The sequence below is a fragment of the Molothrus ater genome, chromosome 4 (genome assembly GCF_012460135.2).
Source record: "Molothrus ater isolate BHLD 08-10-18 breed brown headed cowbird chromosome 4, BPBGC_Mater_1.1, whole genome shotgun sequence".
Classification (NCBI taxonomy): domain Eukaryota; kingdom Metazoa; phylum Chordata; class Aves; order Passeriformes; family Icteridae; genus Molothrus; species Molothrus ater.
The window spans coordinates 33,728,990-33,747,209 of NC_050481.2; the positions used below are offsets into that span (position 1 = coordinate 33,728,990).

The 18,220-nt window shown below is 37.2% G+C and overlaps 1 protein-coding gene across 4 annotated transcripts in view; it reads left to right on the forward strand.

Moving 5' to 3' along the window:
• Positions 1–18,220, forward strand: part of KLHL2 (kelch like family member 2) — a 54,598-nt gene that overhangs the window by 16,188 nt on the left and 20,190 nt on the right. For all 4 annotated transcript variants that reach the window (XM_036381642.2, XM_036381641.2, XM_054514539.1 and 1 more), the window contains one exon: positions 17,951–18,113. In XM_036381642.2, the coding sequence (XP_036237535.1) occupies positions 17,951–18,113 (163 nt within the window). The remainder of the gene's footprint in view (positions 1–17,950; positions 18,114–18,220) is intronic.

Below are 18,220 nucleotides of genomic sequence, written 5' to 3' on the forward strand. Positions count from 1 at the left end.
TAGTAATAAGCATATTATGAACAGTAATACATATGCATTTTTTCTTTGTAACTCTTACTGTTCATGCAGATTGCCATAAAAAGTACAACAGAGATGCTTCTATTTGTATGGTGTCATTGGGTGTGGGCATAAGAGTTGACAGCAGATTTGATTTAAGGTGCTGTCAAAACATGGTCCAAAAAAGCAGCTGATTTCCCCAAGAAATCCTCAAAAAAGAAGATCCTAATGTTGTCCCAGCTATTTACTAAGGTAGACATTCTACAGTACCATGTTTGGTAGTATGGGCTTTGACTATTCTTGATAGATATAATCACCTCTAGCTGATCAGTGTTGCAGGGTTGTTGAAACCCTGAAAAATTCCTAAGGTTGAAAATGAGCTTGTGCCTCCCACCCAAACCCAGAGAAGTTTAAGAAAACAGATGTGTTCTTTTTAAGATGGTCAGCTTCTGAGTTATATTTGTGGTATGACCCACAGGACTGGGTCATGCCGTAAGTTGGACTGTGAGGGCATGTTAAAGGAGCAGAAAGAAGGAATGTGGTGTTACAGGGAATAGCATAAAAGATAATTGCTGCTGAGCTCAGTGAAGTGAAACAGTGACTGAATGTATCTAGACTTGGCACAACATATTCAATCTAACAATGGAAACTGGATAATAATCCTTAGGTGGTTTATTCCAGTTGATTTAATAGTTTTCCTAGTTCAAAAGGTAGGTAGTACCTGACTTAAATGTTCCTGGTCTATATTATATTAATAGTACTTCCTTCTGTCGTCTTGTAAAGCAACTTGTTGCTGTTTTGCTGCAATGATCTCATGTACTGAATGACTGTTCTTATTCATATACTTTAATTTTTTTCTTTAGGCTAAACATCATAGACTGTTCTTTGGAGACAGTAGTTTCTAAATCTTTTACCATTCTTCTGGCTCTTCTAGACTCTTTCCATTTTACCTATTTCTACATATTTAACATGCATTGGGAAAATTGGTCCATTAAGGCCTTGTTACTACAGACAAGAGTGAAACCGTTATCTTGTGAATAAAAAATACAGTGTTTGATTCTTTATGTCATTGATTTTCTGATAACAAGACATTGATTTTAGTAGTCACTATATGTTTGTGATGGTAGAGAGAGTAAGAATGAGAACACGAAAGTAGTCATACAGTGGGAGAAAGAAATTCTGGCCATTTTGAGGGATTTGTTGTTTTAAGCATTTATGTTTATTAGCATAATACTTCTAATGAACCAAAACTGCAACCAGTGGAAGTCATTATCTGATTTAATAGTAGTAGCGTATCTTTCTGTAAGTTTAGTGGGCAAGACTTCAGGTTCACACCAGGAACCTGTTAGGAAGAGATGCTAATTTGCAAGTCTGTTTCCAGAGTACAACCACATGTTAAAATTGCTTTTAATAAAAAAAAAGTAAAGAAATTAACTATTTTCATCTTGGTAAATGTTTAATTATATTTTAAAATTCGCCAATAACAGAAAAAAATATGACTGAAAAAATCTTGTAAAATTATGTCTGGTTTGAGGGTGGAAGGGCAGGAGAGAAGCAAGACATGTACAAGTCATTTTAAAACTGAAAGAAAAATGTAGAAGAGAGCATTGCACAAAATAGAATGCAAAATAATGAACAGTACAGACTTGTATTTGTTGAGGAGGACAAAAACCCTCAACAAATCAGCAAGGAGTAGGTATTAATTCCAATAAAATGTAGTAGAACTATGTATGATCAATAAGATGAAGTCCATGCAAACATAAGATCTGCATTTACTGTGCCTGATCTTCACTGGATACTAATTTAAAGACAAAAATAAAATTCTGTGCAGCATGAAACATGCCTTATTTGCTCTTCTGCTAAGCATTAGAATAAAATCAGATAAAAATATTCAGAATAAACTGTTGTATTGTACTTTGAATTGCTCTGCTTATGATGAACCCCATGCAGTTTTACGTGGGTAGGATGTGAAATAATCTGTTTAGGGGCTACGAGTCTGTTGTGAAACTTGTATTACCAGAATGTCAGATTTAGTAATGGAGTTGTTCTTTTTCCCCACATCTCTGTCTCATGATAGTCTCAGATTCTTTCCTTCAGTACCCTTTCTACTAAGGGTCAGGTATACCAGTTCACAGGAGTTTAATTTAAAAGTGAGTTCACATCAGCTGAACAACAGCAGCTAGTTGTGTGTGCTTTTAGCTTGAAGAAAATGCAGAATGACTTTATAAAAGCCAGTTTATAAGACTGATCTCTTTACTTAATATTTGCCACAGTCTTTGAGCGCATACATGATCAAATTAATAGAGCTTATATTCTGGTAATCATAAGAGCCATAGTAACTTTGTATCTCAGCTGAGAGTCAAAATGCTAGTAATATTGTGATACTTTTCAAGCTTTATCCTTGAAAACAGGTGTTTTGTGTATATGAACAGGTGACTAAACTGTCTTTATATGAGTTAACTCATATACTGTGATGTGTGAAGAGCATAAAGCATGTGTTTTGGAACTAGTTTCACTTTAGATATCTAACTTGGAATGTTTTTCAGGAGTTTGTGAGCCTGGCAATAAAGTATACCTTCAAACACTACAGAACTTCTCTTTTCCCTTATTGGATCAAGAAGATGTCCCTCCCTTTCAAAGGGATCTATCCAAAGGGGTATATTTTCTTTATAAATATTGGAAGTTTTCTGTGTTAATTGGGGTAGATTTTTCCTTTTTAGAATCCAAGGCTGACTTTGCAAAGGTTCTTTACAAATGTGTGATTAGGCATTGTAAGAGGAGGGAGTTGAATTCAGTGCTTGAACAGAGACATGCATTCTGTGTCCTGGAAGTGTGCCTGCTGCTGTGTTAGTGGGTGGAAGAGATAAAAGAAATATTTATTCAACTGAACTGAATCCTGTGAAGCTTTCACTGAATCTTATAATGCAGTAGGTTCTGTTTCAAATGTAAAATACATATTTTATGTAAGAAACTGGTTTGAGAGAAGGTAATGATGAAATTGCTTCTATGGGAATTGGCTATTTTCCTTCAGAGAAGCTAAGAAATAGATGTGTGGAAAAAAACGCCACACTTAGAAACCTAAAAGGGGCAGGAAGGGAATGTCTGATCTTGATGCATTGACAGATGTGCTTCTAGTCACCTCTTGCTTAAAAAGCTTTTGGTAATCAGGGAAAGTGAAACAGCTTAAACAGAAGTATATCTTGAGAAGAGTAGGTGCTGGCAGGCTGGATCTAGGCAATTACATCCCTACTGGTCATGATTAACACCTTGCATGTCACCAAGAGACCACTTGCTACAGGTCCAGTACATCCCCAGTTGTGCACTCTACTGAAATGCAGGCCTCCTAAAGAGTTTATTCTAAATTAGCAGCAATTTCAAATAGATGATGATGTTCTAGACAGTGCAGTTTGGTGATGACAGCATGGGTTGTGATAGCAGTTTTTCTAGCTAGAAGCAGACACAGCATTCTAGCAGATGCAAGTAACTTAATAAAACTGTTGCTGCTGTACCACAGGCTAATCAGGTTGGCATCTCTGAAGTTTGCTGTCTGGTTTCATAAAGGCCTTTTATTTGCTTGCATTTGCCTCTATTTACTAACCACACTTTCCTGTTAAAGCATTTAAAAAATCATCCCTATAGTATTTATTAATTGAATAGAATTTTGAGGCATGTTTTAAGCTAGTTGGTTGTAATTGTGGCTGTCCCTGTCCTGTCCCCACTGGATCTTTGTACAGATTTCCTCTTGCATCTCCACAGTGCAGAGACAGTCACTCCATCTTCGGTTTAGCTTCCAAAGTCTTTCCTGCAGTACATGCCTGCTTACATCTTAGGGGCTGGAGACAGCCATGTGAGTATTCCTCTGAGCTGATTTATTGCTAAAGTCTGCATGCTTCTAAAGAAGAATGCAGTTAGGTCAGATAATACCAATCCTGTTGAAGTTAACAGCGATATTTATTCTGTTGGGTTTTGTTTTGGTTTTTTTTTCCTTTCTTGAGATTTTTTTTTTGAAGTAAATGAGTATAAGTTGTTTCTTTTACTGCTCCTAAAAAAGGGTATGGTGTCATTGGAAATCATTGCACTGATTTCCCTGTCAATAGCCACGATAGATTCTTTCAAAAAATGAAGATAGCTTTGACTTTACATTAAAGTTTGTTGATAGCATCTTTAAAGGTGAAATCTGTGAATTTGTTTCCTGTGACTTAAATTTAACTTGCCAGCAACTCTCAGCAAAATATCCCAGTGCAGCACATGTTCTTTTAGACAGACTGGTAGGCCAAATCTTCATTAAAACTGTACAGCTGTCTTTTAAGCTGTTCATATAGTTTTATTTTTCTGAGCTGACACCGAATTCTGATTCCCAAATAATCTCCTATAAAATTTTGGACAGATTTGGCTTCCTGCCTTCAATATATCATGAGTAAGGTGCTAATTATTGAGCCCTGAGTTGACAGGTTACAATCCTGCTTGTTTCTGAGATAATTAAAATATTTGTCATGGGCTTTGGTTCCCTTGTCTTCCATATCCTGGCTTTTTCCAGAATCAGATTAATCTTGAAAACACCATATTTCCACCATCATATTTCATTTAACCATCACTTTTTGCTTTGCCTTCATGAAAACCTAAAATGTTCTGTCCATAAACTCACTTCTTTCTTTCTTAAGAGGTTTCAGGCAACTGCACAAGTTCTTGAAAGTATTTTCTTTTTCAAAATATGTTTTATGAAATCGAGCTATTAGAGTGTCAAAAACTATTTGATGGTTGGTGGTCTTATTTCCCTGACACAGATATTATTAAAGCTTTAGGAGGAGATGGAGTTCTTTATTGGATCATCTTATAGAGCCTTAAAAATAAACAAGCCTTTGGCCTTTCTGCTCATCTCCACTTTGGCTGCTGTGGTATAGATACTAAATTATGAAAGCTTTGGCAAAGTCTGAAGTTGTATTAAGAGTTATTCAGGTTAAAATACTTTATGAAACTGGCTCATCCTAATGAGTTTATGATTAAAACAGGATTAACTGATTTTTTAAATTCTGATGTGTGTTGAAACTACATGGTAATCCAAACTTTCACTTTTATTCTTTTATGACAGTACAGTTCTAATAATATTAGGGGCTTGCTGACACTGCAGAGAGGTACTTAAATCCCAGCTGACATGAGTTTCATTGCAAACCCTATTCACAGAAACATGTGAATGAACATTAGGTCTTACTGGGCAAGAACTTAATGCTGGACTAAACAGCCTTATAGTGTGCTCTTTGGTTGTGTGCTGAAAGACTACCACTGTGTTTTGCTATTGTATGTATTTTATACTTAAGGCTTCAAGCAACCATCTGGTTGCCTCCTTTTGACCTATTTTTGTGTTTATGACAACAGCTTTGAGGATTTTAATAATATGAGGGCATAACTAATATGTGGCATAGCTGGAGGAGAGACAGTGGCACACTCCTTGAATTTATATGCATTGTAAGACATGTCAGGAAACAGTAAATGATCTCATTTTTTCCACTGAAATAATCCTAGTAGGCATTCTTCATTTGCTTATATGTGCCTGCTTGTCAGGAGAATGAGTGTAGGAGGGAAGGCAAAAGAGGAGCATGATGTCTTTACAGGCCTATTTTATTACAAATATAAGCTTCATTAATTTGCACTTTAAATGAATAAGCTTCACCTAAGAGCTGCTGACCAAAATACTAAGCAAGCAGCTTTGCCGGAAAATTTAATATTTTGTTCTCTGACAATTTTTAAATGCATTTAAATTGTATTTTTCTCTATTTTTTATAGCATATCTTTTGTGATTTTAGCTATTATATATGTGCAAAGTAGAACTGCCTGTTTTTGGGGGCACATTATTATTCTGTGCACTGCAGAATCACTGCAGTTGCTATATTGTCACTCCCCTGTGTTTGTTTTTAACTGAGGAACTGGGTTTTTGATGTGGCTGAAGATGTGTTCCAAAGCCTCACGCTTATTTGATAGATGTTTGATGCTCTCTTAAAGGATTTCCGCTTCTGATCTGGCTTGCTTGGTGGTATGTGACAGGAGGAAATCACACTGTATGCTCAGTGTGAGGAAAGCATTAAGGGTTGCTGAAGCTGGTAGCCTGATAACAACTAGGTGGCTGCAGCTCTGTATCTCCAAGCTCCAGCCTGGCAGTGAGGCTGAGCACGCCTTTGCAGTAGGTGTGTGCACAATCACATGTGTACAGTGCAGTCTGCCAGCCCCACGGATCAGTGCAGCCAGAAACACTCATCTGCTGTCTCTGTTCTCTCTTGAGCTCAGCTGTCTTCCTAAAGAGTCTCTTGGACTTGTCTCTTCAATATCTTTTGTATTGTTAAGACAAACTGAATAAATACAATTCATACTACTTCATTTAGGGATAAATTCTTTCCCGTGTCCTCCCCCGGATTATAGAAGTTAGTGAAGTTAATGAGGTAAGTAGCAAAAGGGGTCTGCAGAGAAAGCAATTGCTGTGTCTGTACAGCTGTAGCTGTGGTCAAGGCAGAGGGAAAAATGGTGGCAGGACCACCAGAACCAGGAGAAGCAGATGTTGCACAGATATGGCAAATACTCTCTCCTGAGGTATTCACATTTTTATGTTCCTGCCTTTTTTTTCTTTCCTTTCTGCAGATATCTTACTGCTATTTCTCTCTGTCCTCCAAATGATGCTTTTTAATTTTTTTTTTTTGGCCATCTGAATGGGGATCCAAGAACTTTTTTCATAAAGGAAATTGAGTAGGCAGAATGATATGAGCCTTGTAAGAATGAAAAGATGAACCTGAATTGGCATTTGAGCTGTTGTACACTGGCTTTAGTTGCCAAAGAGAAATAGACAAGGGAGAAACAGAACTGAGAATGAGCACCAGAGAGAAAATTAATCTAAAATGTGGATCAAAAGGTATAAGGAGTGAATTAAAATTGTCCCAAGACTGTAAAAGACTGTCTTGGACTATCAAGTGCCAGTGTGTGTAGGAGGCAGAGAGAGTCATACTTTTTCCAGAGAGAGATTGTTGTCTTGTGGACTGAATCACAGATTTCCCCTGTCTCAAAATCTCTGTACCTTCAGAAGATGTTTGGGTGTTCTGGTTTTTTGTGTTTTGGTTTTGTTTTTTGGGTTTCTTTTTTTTTTTTTTTTTTTTTTTTTGTGGGAGGGAGAATGTGGGTTGAGGTTTATGAAACCACTTGTTTCTGCTTATTTGGAAGAGACTTGTGGGCAAAGGCAGTGAAGAGGCTTGTAGCTTGGCTATGTCAGCATGGTCTAAGCAGGAGCCAAGGAATGAATCAGAAACTCTTGGAGGAGGTGATGGGGTGAGAGAGAAGTGGGGTTGAGGCAGGAGTGTGTTACAGAAGAGATACTGATCTGTAATCCTGCACTTGAGAAGCATGTGATTCTGATTACTGTGGGAGGTGAATGGGAAGTCACCGAGGGATTTAAACAGGCATGTTTAATTTAAATGATAAAAAGAATAAAACACTTTTACTCAGCACTTCAGCTCTAAATATAACATCTATTCATTTCCTGCATATTGTTTCTTAAATGAGTGATTTAGGAGAGCATGTGGGCTTTCAGAGCCATGCACGAGAAAGGTGCCAAAAACTAATTAAGGTAGAAAGTCCCAGTTACGCCAACAGACTGTGCAAGGTGCGTCCTCTTACACATCAAGGATAGGCTTAGAGAGAGGGTCAAAAGGTGAAGTGCAAAACCAAATGAATAAAAACATCCAATCACTAGAGCAAATAGGATTTTATAGACATATTTGTAAAAATAATCCTTGCATACCCACAGAAAAGAAACTTTTGAAGTGAGGTGGCTGAGACTGTATGAAAATGTTATGGTCTCTAACTGGCTATTCCTTGGAATTTCAGCTCATGTTTTAGTAAATCACAATGTCATTAGTGATCCTGAGTCTTATAGAGATTATCAAGGATTTGTTTTTTGTTAGTGGCAGGTGAGATAAGGAAAGTTCAAACTTTTCATATGTTTCAGAATTCTATTCATGAGTTGTGCATAGCTAAAAACCTTCTGTAATTCTTAGAGTGGTCCAGAAATAACCATATCAAAGGCTTTTGAAAGTCAAGTTAGTTATAGTCCCTCCTAAATTGTCACATGATGAGCAATAAATAGATCAAAAATCCCTAGGGAGGAAAGGAACAAATAGGAATAAATAGTCGGGTTTTGCTATCAAAGTGATTGTAATGTGTCACAGGCTTCCAAAGGACCTATTTCCTTTAGTCTTGGAAAGCAGGTAGCAAAACATGTAGGTAATGAACTGGTTTAAGTATTTTTTCAAGATCAGACAAAAATAGAAAATCTCACTGCTTTCTAGCTAAGCTAGATGTCAGGCTATCATGATCACAGACCAAAATTAATGTTGGAAAGTGTAAAGTAATGCATGGAGAGAAAAAAATTGAATTACTCCTACATATTGCTATGTTTTACATTAACAGCTTTTCCTAGTATAGAATAACATACTGAAGTCACCTTAGAAAAACTTCTGCTATTGTAAAATAGTGTCTTTAAATCTGAGCATAAAAAATGGCACAGCACTATCTGTATGTCACTGTAGAAATCTGCATTATCACCTGGAACACTGTTGGATGGTCTAAAATATGACAGGAATAGCATGCTTTGGGGAAAGGCTTAAAGCCATTAAAGGCATGGAAAAGCTGTCATTTGAGAGAGGAAGGGAATCCAGGCCTTTTCTAGGTTGACTGTGAGTTGACTAAAATAGGACTCTTATTTTTCTTCTGGTGTCTATTTGTTTCAAAGACTCTACATACACTTGTAAAGGGTGAAAGAGTGAGTTACTAATTTATCCTGAAAGATAACAAGCTTTTCTTTAGAATACCTAAAGAGGAGTGCACAAAACCATATATGTACATCGATGGAGTTGTTGGTATGTTTAAGGTGAGTGAGTGCAATTCTAAATGAATAGAACATTGCTGCAAAATGCATAAGTGCAGCTGCTTAGGGTACCAAGGTGAGCAGTGCTGCTTTCTATCTGTGCTGGTTGGTTTGAAAATAATTACCTGTGAACCCTGGAAATGATACCTGTGTTACCATTAGATAGACAATGTTTCAAAGCATTATCAAAGCAAAGATTAGATAGTGTTTCAAAGCAGGTATTTTCACCTCTTAAGGTTTACCTCCCTAGTTAGGTGAGACTATATGAGGTAGAGATCTGGGTTAAGTTGACTTGTTCTAATCTTCTCCATCCTAGGTTTCCTTTTCCCCTTTTCCTCAGAAGAGGGGAAGACAGGGGAAGGGATGGTGCTGGTGGAAGCAGAGCAGTGCTGTGAAGCTTCATTTCAGTAAATACTGGGTTTAACCACATACTGGGGAAGGATGGAGGACATAACAGATTCTGTCTCAAACCAGATGCCAAAATTGCTTCCAGTGTGACCCAGAGTGGAGGAGATCCTTAGCTGGTTGTAGCAGAGCTAGACAAAGACAAAAATGTTGCCATTTCTGTAGAAGGAAACTGAGATTTCTCTTTTTTCTCGTGCAGTTGATTAGGGAGAAGTGTTGTTTTTTCTTTTTAGAAGGTCTGGATTTTACCTATTACATAAATATTCTTCTGGAAAACTGTGAAGTTTTAGACTAGCCTAGAAGATATTTTTAACTCTTTGTTTTATGGTCCACCTGGGATTGGAATTCCATTGAGCAGAATTACAGCAACAAGCTCTAAGTATGGTGTGGCCTAAAAGAGTTTACAGACTTGAATAGACTCTTTGTCCAGAGAATTTGTGGCTGCCCTATCCCTGGAAGTGTTTAAGGCTGGGTTGGATGGGGCTCTGTGCAACGGGGTCTAATAGAAGGTGTCCCTGTCTGTAGCAGGGGATTGGAACTAGGTGATCTTAAAGGTCCCTTTCAACCCAGGCCATTCTATAATTTTTAAAAAAAGGAAGAAAAAAAGTGTATCAGATATGATGACCATTGGGTAAATCAGAAGTCATTTAGTATTGACATCACAAGTTTTGTGATCCCAAAACCTGATGCCTTCATCTTTCCTTGCTAGGATGTGGTTGCCCTTTAGCTAAACATTAATAATGGAGGAGTATAAACTGCCTTCTCAGACTGACAGTTTGTACGACTTTTCTGAGTCTTGAAAATCATCCCACTGCTAGGCAATGCTAGAGGTGCTTCTAGTCAAGTTGGATGAAAGCAGCTACTTTTGTCTCAGCTACAACTTTTGCTGTAGGCATCCATGTCTCTATTTCTTTGTATGATCATAAAGCTACCTGTGGCAAAATCTGAAAAGTAGCCCTTGCCAACTTAAAGTGCAGAGGTCATTTGCTCAAATGAATGCATGTGTGCTTGTCCACCTCCCTGTAAAATTCAAGGTGCTTATTATGAGTAAATGAAGTCACTTAAAGAGACTGCACAGTTGACCTCTCTTACCTGCAGGTAGGTTCAGGACATGCTGCAACATGTAAGGTGGAAGATGCATAAAGGCTTCCTTGAAAATGTTTCTGTTTTCTTGATATTGGTTGTGCTTTAAATCGTGAAATGTATGTACTAAACGTGCATCTGCAAAGAAAAATCAAATGGGAAGCTGTAGATGCTATTTACTTTGGGAATTTTTGCTCTACATACCTGAATTTTTAAAGCACAACATCTAGATTAAAGCATTTATGAAATTTGTCACTAAGCCTAATGCTTTTTTTTTGAAGAAATCCTCCGTGACATTTCTAGAATGTAATTATGGTCTGTTGTAGGAAACTGAGTGATAAGTAAAAGATTATCTTAATAAATTACAAAAACATAATTATGGTAAAAGCTTGAAGTAATCAAATGTGTTTTGAGTCCACTGAAGGACCATTTACTGCACATTAGATGTTAATCTTGACATAATTTTTGTATTGAAGATAAGCACCATGCACAGAAATAATTTCTCCTTCATGCTATTTCTGTTGTCCTTAGTTCTTGGTTTTGTATTACTTTAAGACTTGGTAGTATATATCTTCTGTACCAGAGAATGAAATAATAGAGCAAGCAAAATTCACAATCTACTATCCCAGTTATGCTGCTGTTTGCTTCCTGCCCAGGTTTAGGATTTTGCAAATGGCCTTTCAAGCCCTCTCTTTTAAATTGCCAGAAAATGCTTAGTTATACTAGGAGAACAAACCTTGTTTGTCACAAGTCATCCTGTAGCATACAAAAACCCCCAGCAAACCAACAATTCCTTCCTTCCCCTCTCCCCAGCTCATCAAAGATTTTTTGTATACTTCGGGAAACAGCAAATGAACATTTTTAGTTTTTTGTCAACCCTTTGCATCTTCAGTTTTCGGCAATCCTTTGAAGACGTTTCTATCGTAGCAATCTTTGGCATAGCCGAAGTGATTGTGTGTGTCAGTGGGGTGTGGGCTGAGGCTGGTGTGGTGCTGGAGGCTGAGTTGCTGCAGCTCAGTGCCATGGCAGAAGCTCCCTGAAAGCTCCGAGCGCCAGCTGATGCAGCGATTCTTTATGTGGGTCAGCCTTTACAGGAAGAAAGCAAACCATGCAGTGTGAGTTATGTTATCCTGCCTACTTAATCTTTTCAGCTTCTCCTAATCCTTCTGCAGGGTAGCTATGTATATGATTTGACTGCATAGCACTTCTGGTGCTGTAATTAAAGAACAAATTGTCCAGTTCCTGAATGACACAATATCAGAAGTAGCTTTGTTCAGACTCGACTTAGTCTTGTTTAAATTATGCTGTCCCTAAGAAAATATGATGGTGTTTTTATGCAGCTGTGTAATCTTCTAAACACTGAGTTAATTAAAGTATGATGAAGGATTCTGAGCTTTCATTTTAGATTACTTACTATACCCATACTTAAATTCAGTGGCCAAACTTCAAATCAAGAACTTTGCTCCTATAAAAACAAAATGTCTGCAATTTTTTTCACTGAAAGAAAAATGTAAAACTTTAAAATTTTTTTAGGTTCATTATGTTTTACTCCAAGTGAGAGAATGTTTAATTTCTATTGCCAGTATGTGTTAAGAGAAGAAGGTGAAGCTTCTGCTTATTAACAAAAATATCCATCAGACTAGGAAATCAATCTGTCTCTCTTGTGTGAAAGCTTATGCCAAAATGTACTTTCATGTGGTGGTTAAGGCACTGTTCTGGTAGAGAAGAAGTAGGAGAACCCTGAAGCCAAGCAAGACTGCATGGTTCTCCCTTGTAGACTAGATGGATATCCCTCATTATAGTGTATTACTTAAATAAGTGACTCTTCTGTAATTTCTTTTTCTTCATAAATCTTGTTTCTGCACTTCAGCAACCACTAACTGCATCCCAAATCCCTCCCAAAACTTCCACAACTACCCCTTTCAAAAAAACCCCAAGAAAACAACAGAAAACCCACCTCTGTACCTACTGTTTTTATTAATAACGAGTAGTTCGTTGAGACTAATCTTTTAAGGTGCTCTCTCTTCAAAAGCTGCTTTTTGAGCAAATTACTTCCTATCAATTGCATGTCATTAACTGAAGTGGACTCTTAAGTGCAGATTATGATGCAAGTTAAAAAGCAGATATGTAAAACACTTACTTCTTCCTTATCCTTCATTTGAATCTGTCACAGTGATTTCCAAGCTGGGAGCTGCTTAGTATTTTTTAGATCATGTCAATAATTTAAAATACGATATTTTCATGATTATTCAATCATTTTCTACTGAAGTGGTGCTCTACCAATTTGTATCTAGTACAAGGGGAATGTGAGGGATTGGGACTGTTTTGTGATCTGATTCCCTCCTGTGATGCTATGAAACTGCCACCTGCACTGATTTTTATTTGCATAGGGCTCATTAAGCTAAAGGAAAAATTAATACATCCATGTCTTCATTGTGCAATAGCCTTGAGGATGTTAAGATATCCAGAAGGTATACTTCATAGGCTTCATGACATCATGTTCTAAACTTGCAGCTCATGCATGTCTTTAATTCCAGTGCAACCTCTTATTTTTGTATTTTAACACTGGAACACCGTGCTTAACATGCACATGTTGTTCAGACAGAAATTCAAGCAGGGCTGAATTTTCCAAAATTGAAACTTCCACATTTTGTCCCACCAATGCCTTAAAATATTTGTGTCTATTTTAGTGTTTTTGTATGCATACTCCCAAATAGCATAATTTCAATGCTGTGCTGAATGATTTCACTAGAATTTAGATTACACTTCAGTTACAAACCACAGTTTTAATTACGGCACAGATGCATGTAGATGAGAATAAAAAAAATTAGATCATTTGGGTTATATTTAACCACTATGTTAATTTCCTTCTTCCCCGTGCTATGATAATGTAAACAGCAAATGAAGGAGCTTAGTTTGCTGAAATGGTTATTTAAAACTTAAAAATAAATGTTATACCTTAATCTACTTCCTCAAGATTTCTTTATTACAGGCATTAACATAACTGCTGTTCTCTGAAATTTATCTCATTTTAATATTGTAACTGAAAATACACAATATCTGTGATTAGAGAGGAGCTAACTTGCTCTTCTGTGAGCTTCTATATTGTATTACAGTGTGTTTGGATTCTTATGCATCTGCTTTCCTCGATTAGTATCTTTCCTAATGTCTCAGATCTGTTTTCTTTCCTCTCCATGCAATAAAGTATGGAATTTCTATTTTAGACAGCCATTATTCATTTCTCTTGGCATACACTGCTCTGATTTTTATTGGCTTATTTGCTTGAAAAATGCTTCAGTGTTCTGAGAAATTTTGGGTTTGTTTATATTGTGGGATCTTGTTTTCAAAACCTGCAATGTGATCTGTCACTATTTTCCTATTGACATTATATTGATCTTAATGTGGTTTTGGTGGGTATCAATTTGAATTTCAGCAAATATTCCTGGCAGAAATTTTAAGATGATTACAAGAAATTTGAAAGCAGTATTGAAGAAAATATTGTCTTCAGCATCTTCATATGTCAGGTATCACAACATGATCTGTCTAGGAGAACCTCACGGTACAAAAAGGAATGCAAAGAGGACAGCTTGGATGGATATAAAATTACTGGATCAAATTGATTTAAATTAACCAGCAGAAAGCTTTAATCAATTTAAATTTTACTTTTTATTGAGCTTTTTAAAAGCATGTTGAGAGGCCTGTTCCTGAATTTTTAATATCTCCCAGGAATGGAGATTCTGCAGCTGGTTGGGACAACCTGTTCTGGGGCTTAATCAGCCTCACTTAAAAAATACCCAGCAAAACACAACACAAAACAGAAAAAGCAACCTAACTCCTTTTTTTTTTCCAGTCAGATTTTCCTATGTTCATACTTTTCCTTGTTCTGTAGCTATGCATCTTCAAGAACACTCTGGCTCACTCTTCTATACCCTCACAATAAGTAGCTGTGGACTGTAATAAGGTCTCCCTTTTTTTCTTTTATGGCTGCACAAACTCAGTTTTCTTAGCTTTTCCTTGTAATATGACATGCTCCAGCCCTCTGACCATCCTGGTGGCTCCTTCCACTGGACTTGTTCCCCCGTCTCAACCAGCAGGGCAGCCACTGAAACCTTGTGTGTTGAAGAAGTGGTACCAATCAAGGGGCTGTGCCTGTCAGGTCATCTAGCAGCCCTCAGGTGGGATGAATACCCTTGTCTGGTATGGAGGCACTCCAGGGCAGCTGCTCTGACCAGCTTCTTCTGGATAGTCCTTGGGGGACATTTAATGATTGCCATGAAATTTACTGTTTTGAAGATACTTGGTACTACATAGCGTTATGTTTTGATTTAGTAGAGACATACTGCAATGTGCTGAAATCACAACACAAGCATGACACAGCACTTGAAATATACCTTTGGATCACTATGCAAAAGTGATTCCCATTACTGATCTACACATGCCCACTGCCAGGATGGAGGGCATCTCCAGTTCACCAGGAAGGAATGTGTGGGCTAAAGCCCTCTCAAGCCTATGGCTCTCTGGAGAGCTCTTCTGTTGCTTTTTTGGTTTTACACTTTTTGTGAGACTGAGCTGTGTCACATACGATCTTCTCCCCATGCTGGCCTGACTAGCAGGGGGACACCTTACCTGCTAGTAATTATTTTAGAAAAGGCTGTTTGCATAACCTGATGACTTACTGGTACAGCCATATACCTAAAGGAAAAGTCACCCTCCAGTCCCTTTTATATGGACATAAATTTGCACTAGATGCTCATTCTTGTATTTCTTCCTCGAGTTCACCACCCATGCCCATCTCCTCTGAGCCTTCTTTCCTTGTGGAGGTTTGTTCATCACTCAGGCAGGCTGTATCTCTTTGGGACTGTTGTAAGTGTGTTCCTGCTGAGCTGGTGGGCTTGTGAGCACCTGGAGAGGTGCCTGCCTGTTCCAGCTGCTCCTCACTTTCAAGCTCAACACAGGTTTCAGCCACATGAGGTGAATGTCTCCAGCTGCACCAAGATGAACAGAGTCATAATGCTGTTAGGAAAAAACAGGAGGGAGAAAAGCTGCAAGCATCATTAGTACCCTTAGCCCTTGACATACTCCTGGCAGGTACCTGAAGGACCACAAGAAAGGGCAGCAGCCTCATTTACAGGTTGATGATTTAATTGAGTTGTGAAGGGCTTGAATTTACTCCAGTGAAAACATGGACCCACATTCTAGGCTTAAGTAGATCCCTCCTGACTGTGCAGGTGACATTGCAGGTGGATTTTAAAACAAATACTTGCACCTGGTCACAGTCCTTTTTTTCTCAGTGGGGTTGGAAAGATGTATTTGGCATGATGGGTGCACAGAGCTTTGGGAATAGGCATGTCACTGCAGAAAGGAGAACCAAAAGAAAATAACCAGGGAAGAGTCTTCACAGGCTCATAAGGGTTAAATAATTTGCTCTAGGAAATCTAGCAGTCATTCTGAGATTCATCACCACGATTTTGACACAAAGAAAGAGAATACCTAATTTCTTATTTGCCATCAGTAGTAATAATGTGTTCAGTTTTCTTTGTTTATAAAAAAATTAGCCATGTTGAGAATATATTTTCATAGAACATATTTTCAAGAAATCGGAGATTTTTTTCCACCTCTGCATTTCTTGCAGTACAAAGCAGTATGCGCATTACAGTATTTTTGATCTTTAAAGGAAAGTTATGATACCCTCTGCTGGCTATTTTTGGAACAGATCTGAGCTATAACTGACCAGTTTAGAGTCAGCAGCAATTAAACTTAATCTGTACCGCAATTTTAATATAGTATTTTTTTTTCTTTTCTTTTTTTCTGAAGGATTTGTGAGGAGTTTGGGTTGCTTTGGTATTTCATCCCTCTTTAGTTCTGTCCCTGGCTTCAGCAGAGTAAATCTGACTATGATGGAACTGTATTTTTGAATGCAGGTTGTTATGGCTTTCAGACCAACACTTCTATAGGTACAAATGAAAATAGCTAGATGTTATCACAGCTCTTGTTGCCTAGTAACCAAAGCCCAATGTGTAATTCAACGAGATAAATTGATGCACTTTGCTTCTCTTTTCCTTTTTAGCAGCAGAATGTAAAATACATTTAGACTTGAATGTTTTGTTTTCTGATAATTAAAATGTATTGAAATCTCTAACTTTGCAAGCTCAGTTACAGTGATCTCAGAACTGAAGTAAATTTCCCATAATGAAGAGTAATCTGGTTCTTGTAACATTCCTTTACTGTTCATATAGGTATGCCAGGGTAACTGTGAATACAAATATTAAATTATTTTCTCCATGCCATTCTCAAATTTCATGTTTCCATTTTGTATTCTGATTTGATGATGGTTTTACAAATTTTTCTACTGGATCCATTTATGCAGTCAAGGATTGTTCTCAGAATTATATATTTACTCAACTATACTGATAATGTGCCTAAAATTATCTAAGACTGTCCTTGAATTAGTTACCAAATTTGTGATCAGGTATGAAATGTTTGCTTCATTGGGGCAAGCTGTGTAAATAAATACTTGTAGTAGATTTCTGGAATTGATTTTTTCTATGTAAGTTAATGATTATATCTTATCATAGAATTAACTAGCAAGTGAATTTATCTATTCACTGTTATAACTAATCATACTGTGTTCTGATAATATAAATTGTATTAGTGATATTATCTTAACATTTATATAAACATATGCTAAAATAAAACTATTTCATTGTACTCTTTCAACCTTGTAATTAATAACCTTTAAGCTTACTAGAGTTGTTTGGAATTGCATAACACTGACTTCTATCATTATTACATCTTTTCCACTTACTTTGTTAGACTTACTAAATATTTTCAAGAATTATCTAAGATTTAAACTAATTTTTAAGTATTTTCCTTAGTAATAGTCTGTGTATCTGAGTGCAATCGCGTCTGTGTCTTTTCTTCATTTCTCCTTCATTAACAGTTGATATTCAAAGCAAACTCTTCTTAAATGTATGATCCTTTATTTTTCCTGTCTATATTGATTGCCAGACAGTCTTGAATTATTATTCTTCCAAGATGGTCACAGACTTCTGGGGAAGTCTGAATTCTGTCCTTACTGGAATCTCTTGCATAAATATGCCTATATTTGATGGTGACAAAAAAAAAATGGTACAGTGTCCACTGCTTGCATGCAAATAAGATTACATATTCTGTCATGGTCTAGAAAACTTTCTTTTAAAAATATCCAACACTGAAGGCTTGGAAATGAGATGTAATTATGAAATGCTGGGAAATGCAAGAAGGGAACTTGTGAATGAATATTGGGAAGAGTTTAAATAAAGCGTGAGTTACAGTTTGTGGAACGAGTTCCCCAGTGAACACAATGGTAGAGATGTTGCTTGTTATTCTAAATGGTATCTGTAGGGAGGTAAAATCATGCTCCTGCTGGGTTTTAACTTCCTCAGTTACAGAATGCTGAAATCTTCCTCTTTATTTTGGTCTTGGCTTTTTAATGGTTTATTTTGTTTTCTTAATATTCACAATACTCTTGTATAACATCAGAATTGAATTGGGACATTAACCAGCTCTTGCTTCTCCTTTCAGGTACTGCTCCCAGCAGCTGGTCTCTTGCAACTGCAGGATGTGAAGAGGACTTGCTGTGAATTTTTGGAATCTCAGCTTCATCCTATCAACTGCCTGGGGATTCGTGCTTTTGCTGACATGCATGCATGCACAGATCTCCTGAGCAAGGCCAGCACATATGCAGGCAAGTTCTCATTGCTGGAGCACACATTGATGTGTGTCAGTGTGGGTGGGATTCAGAGAATCAGAATTTTTTCCAGGGTATTGCAGACATGTATCTCCTGATGAAAA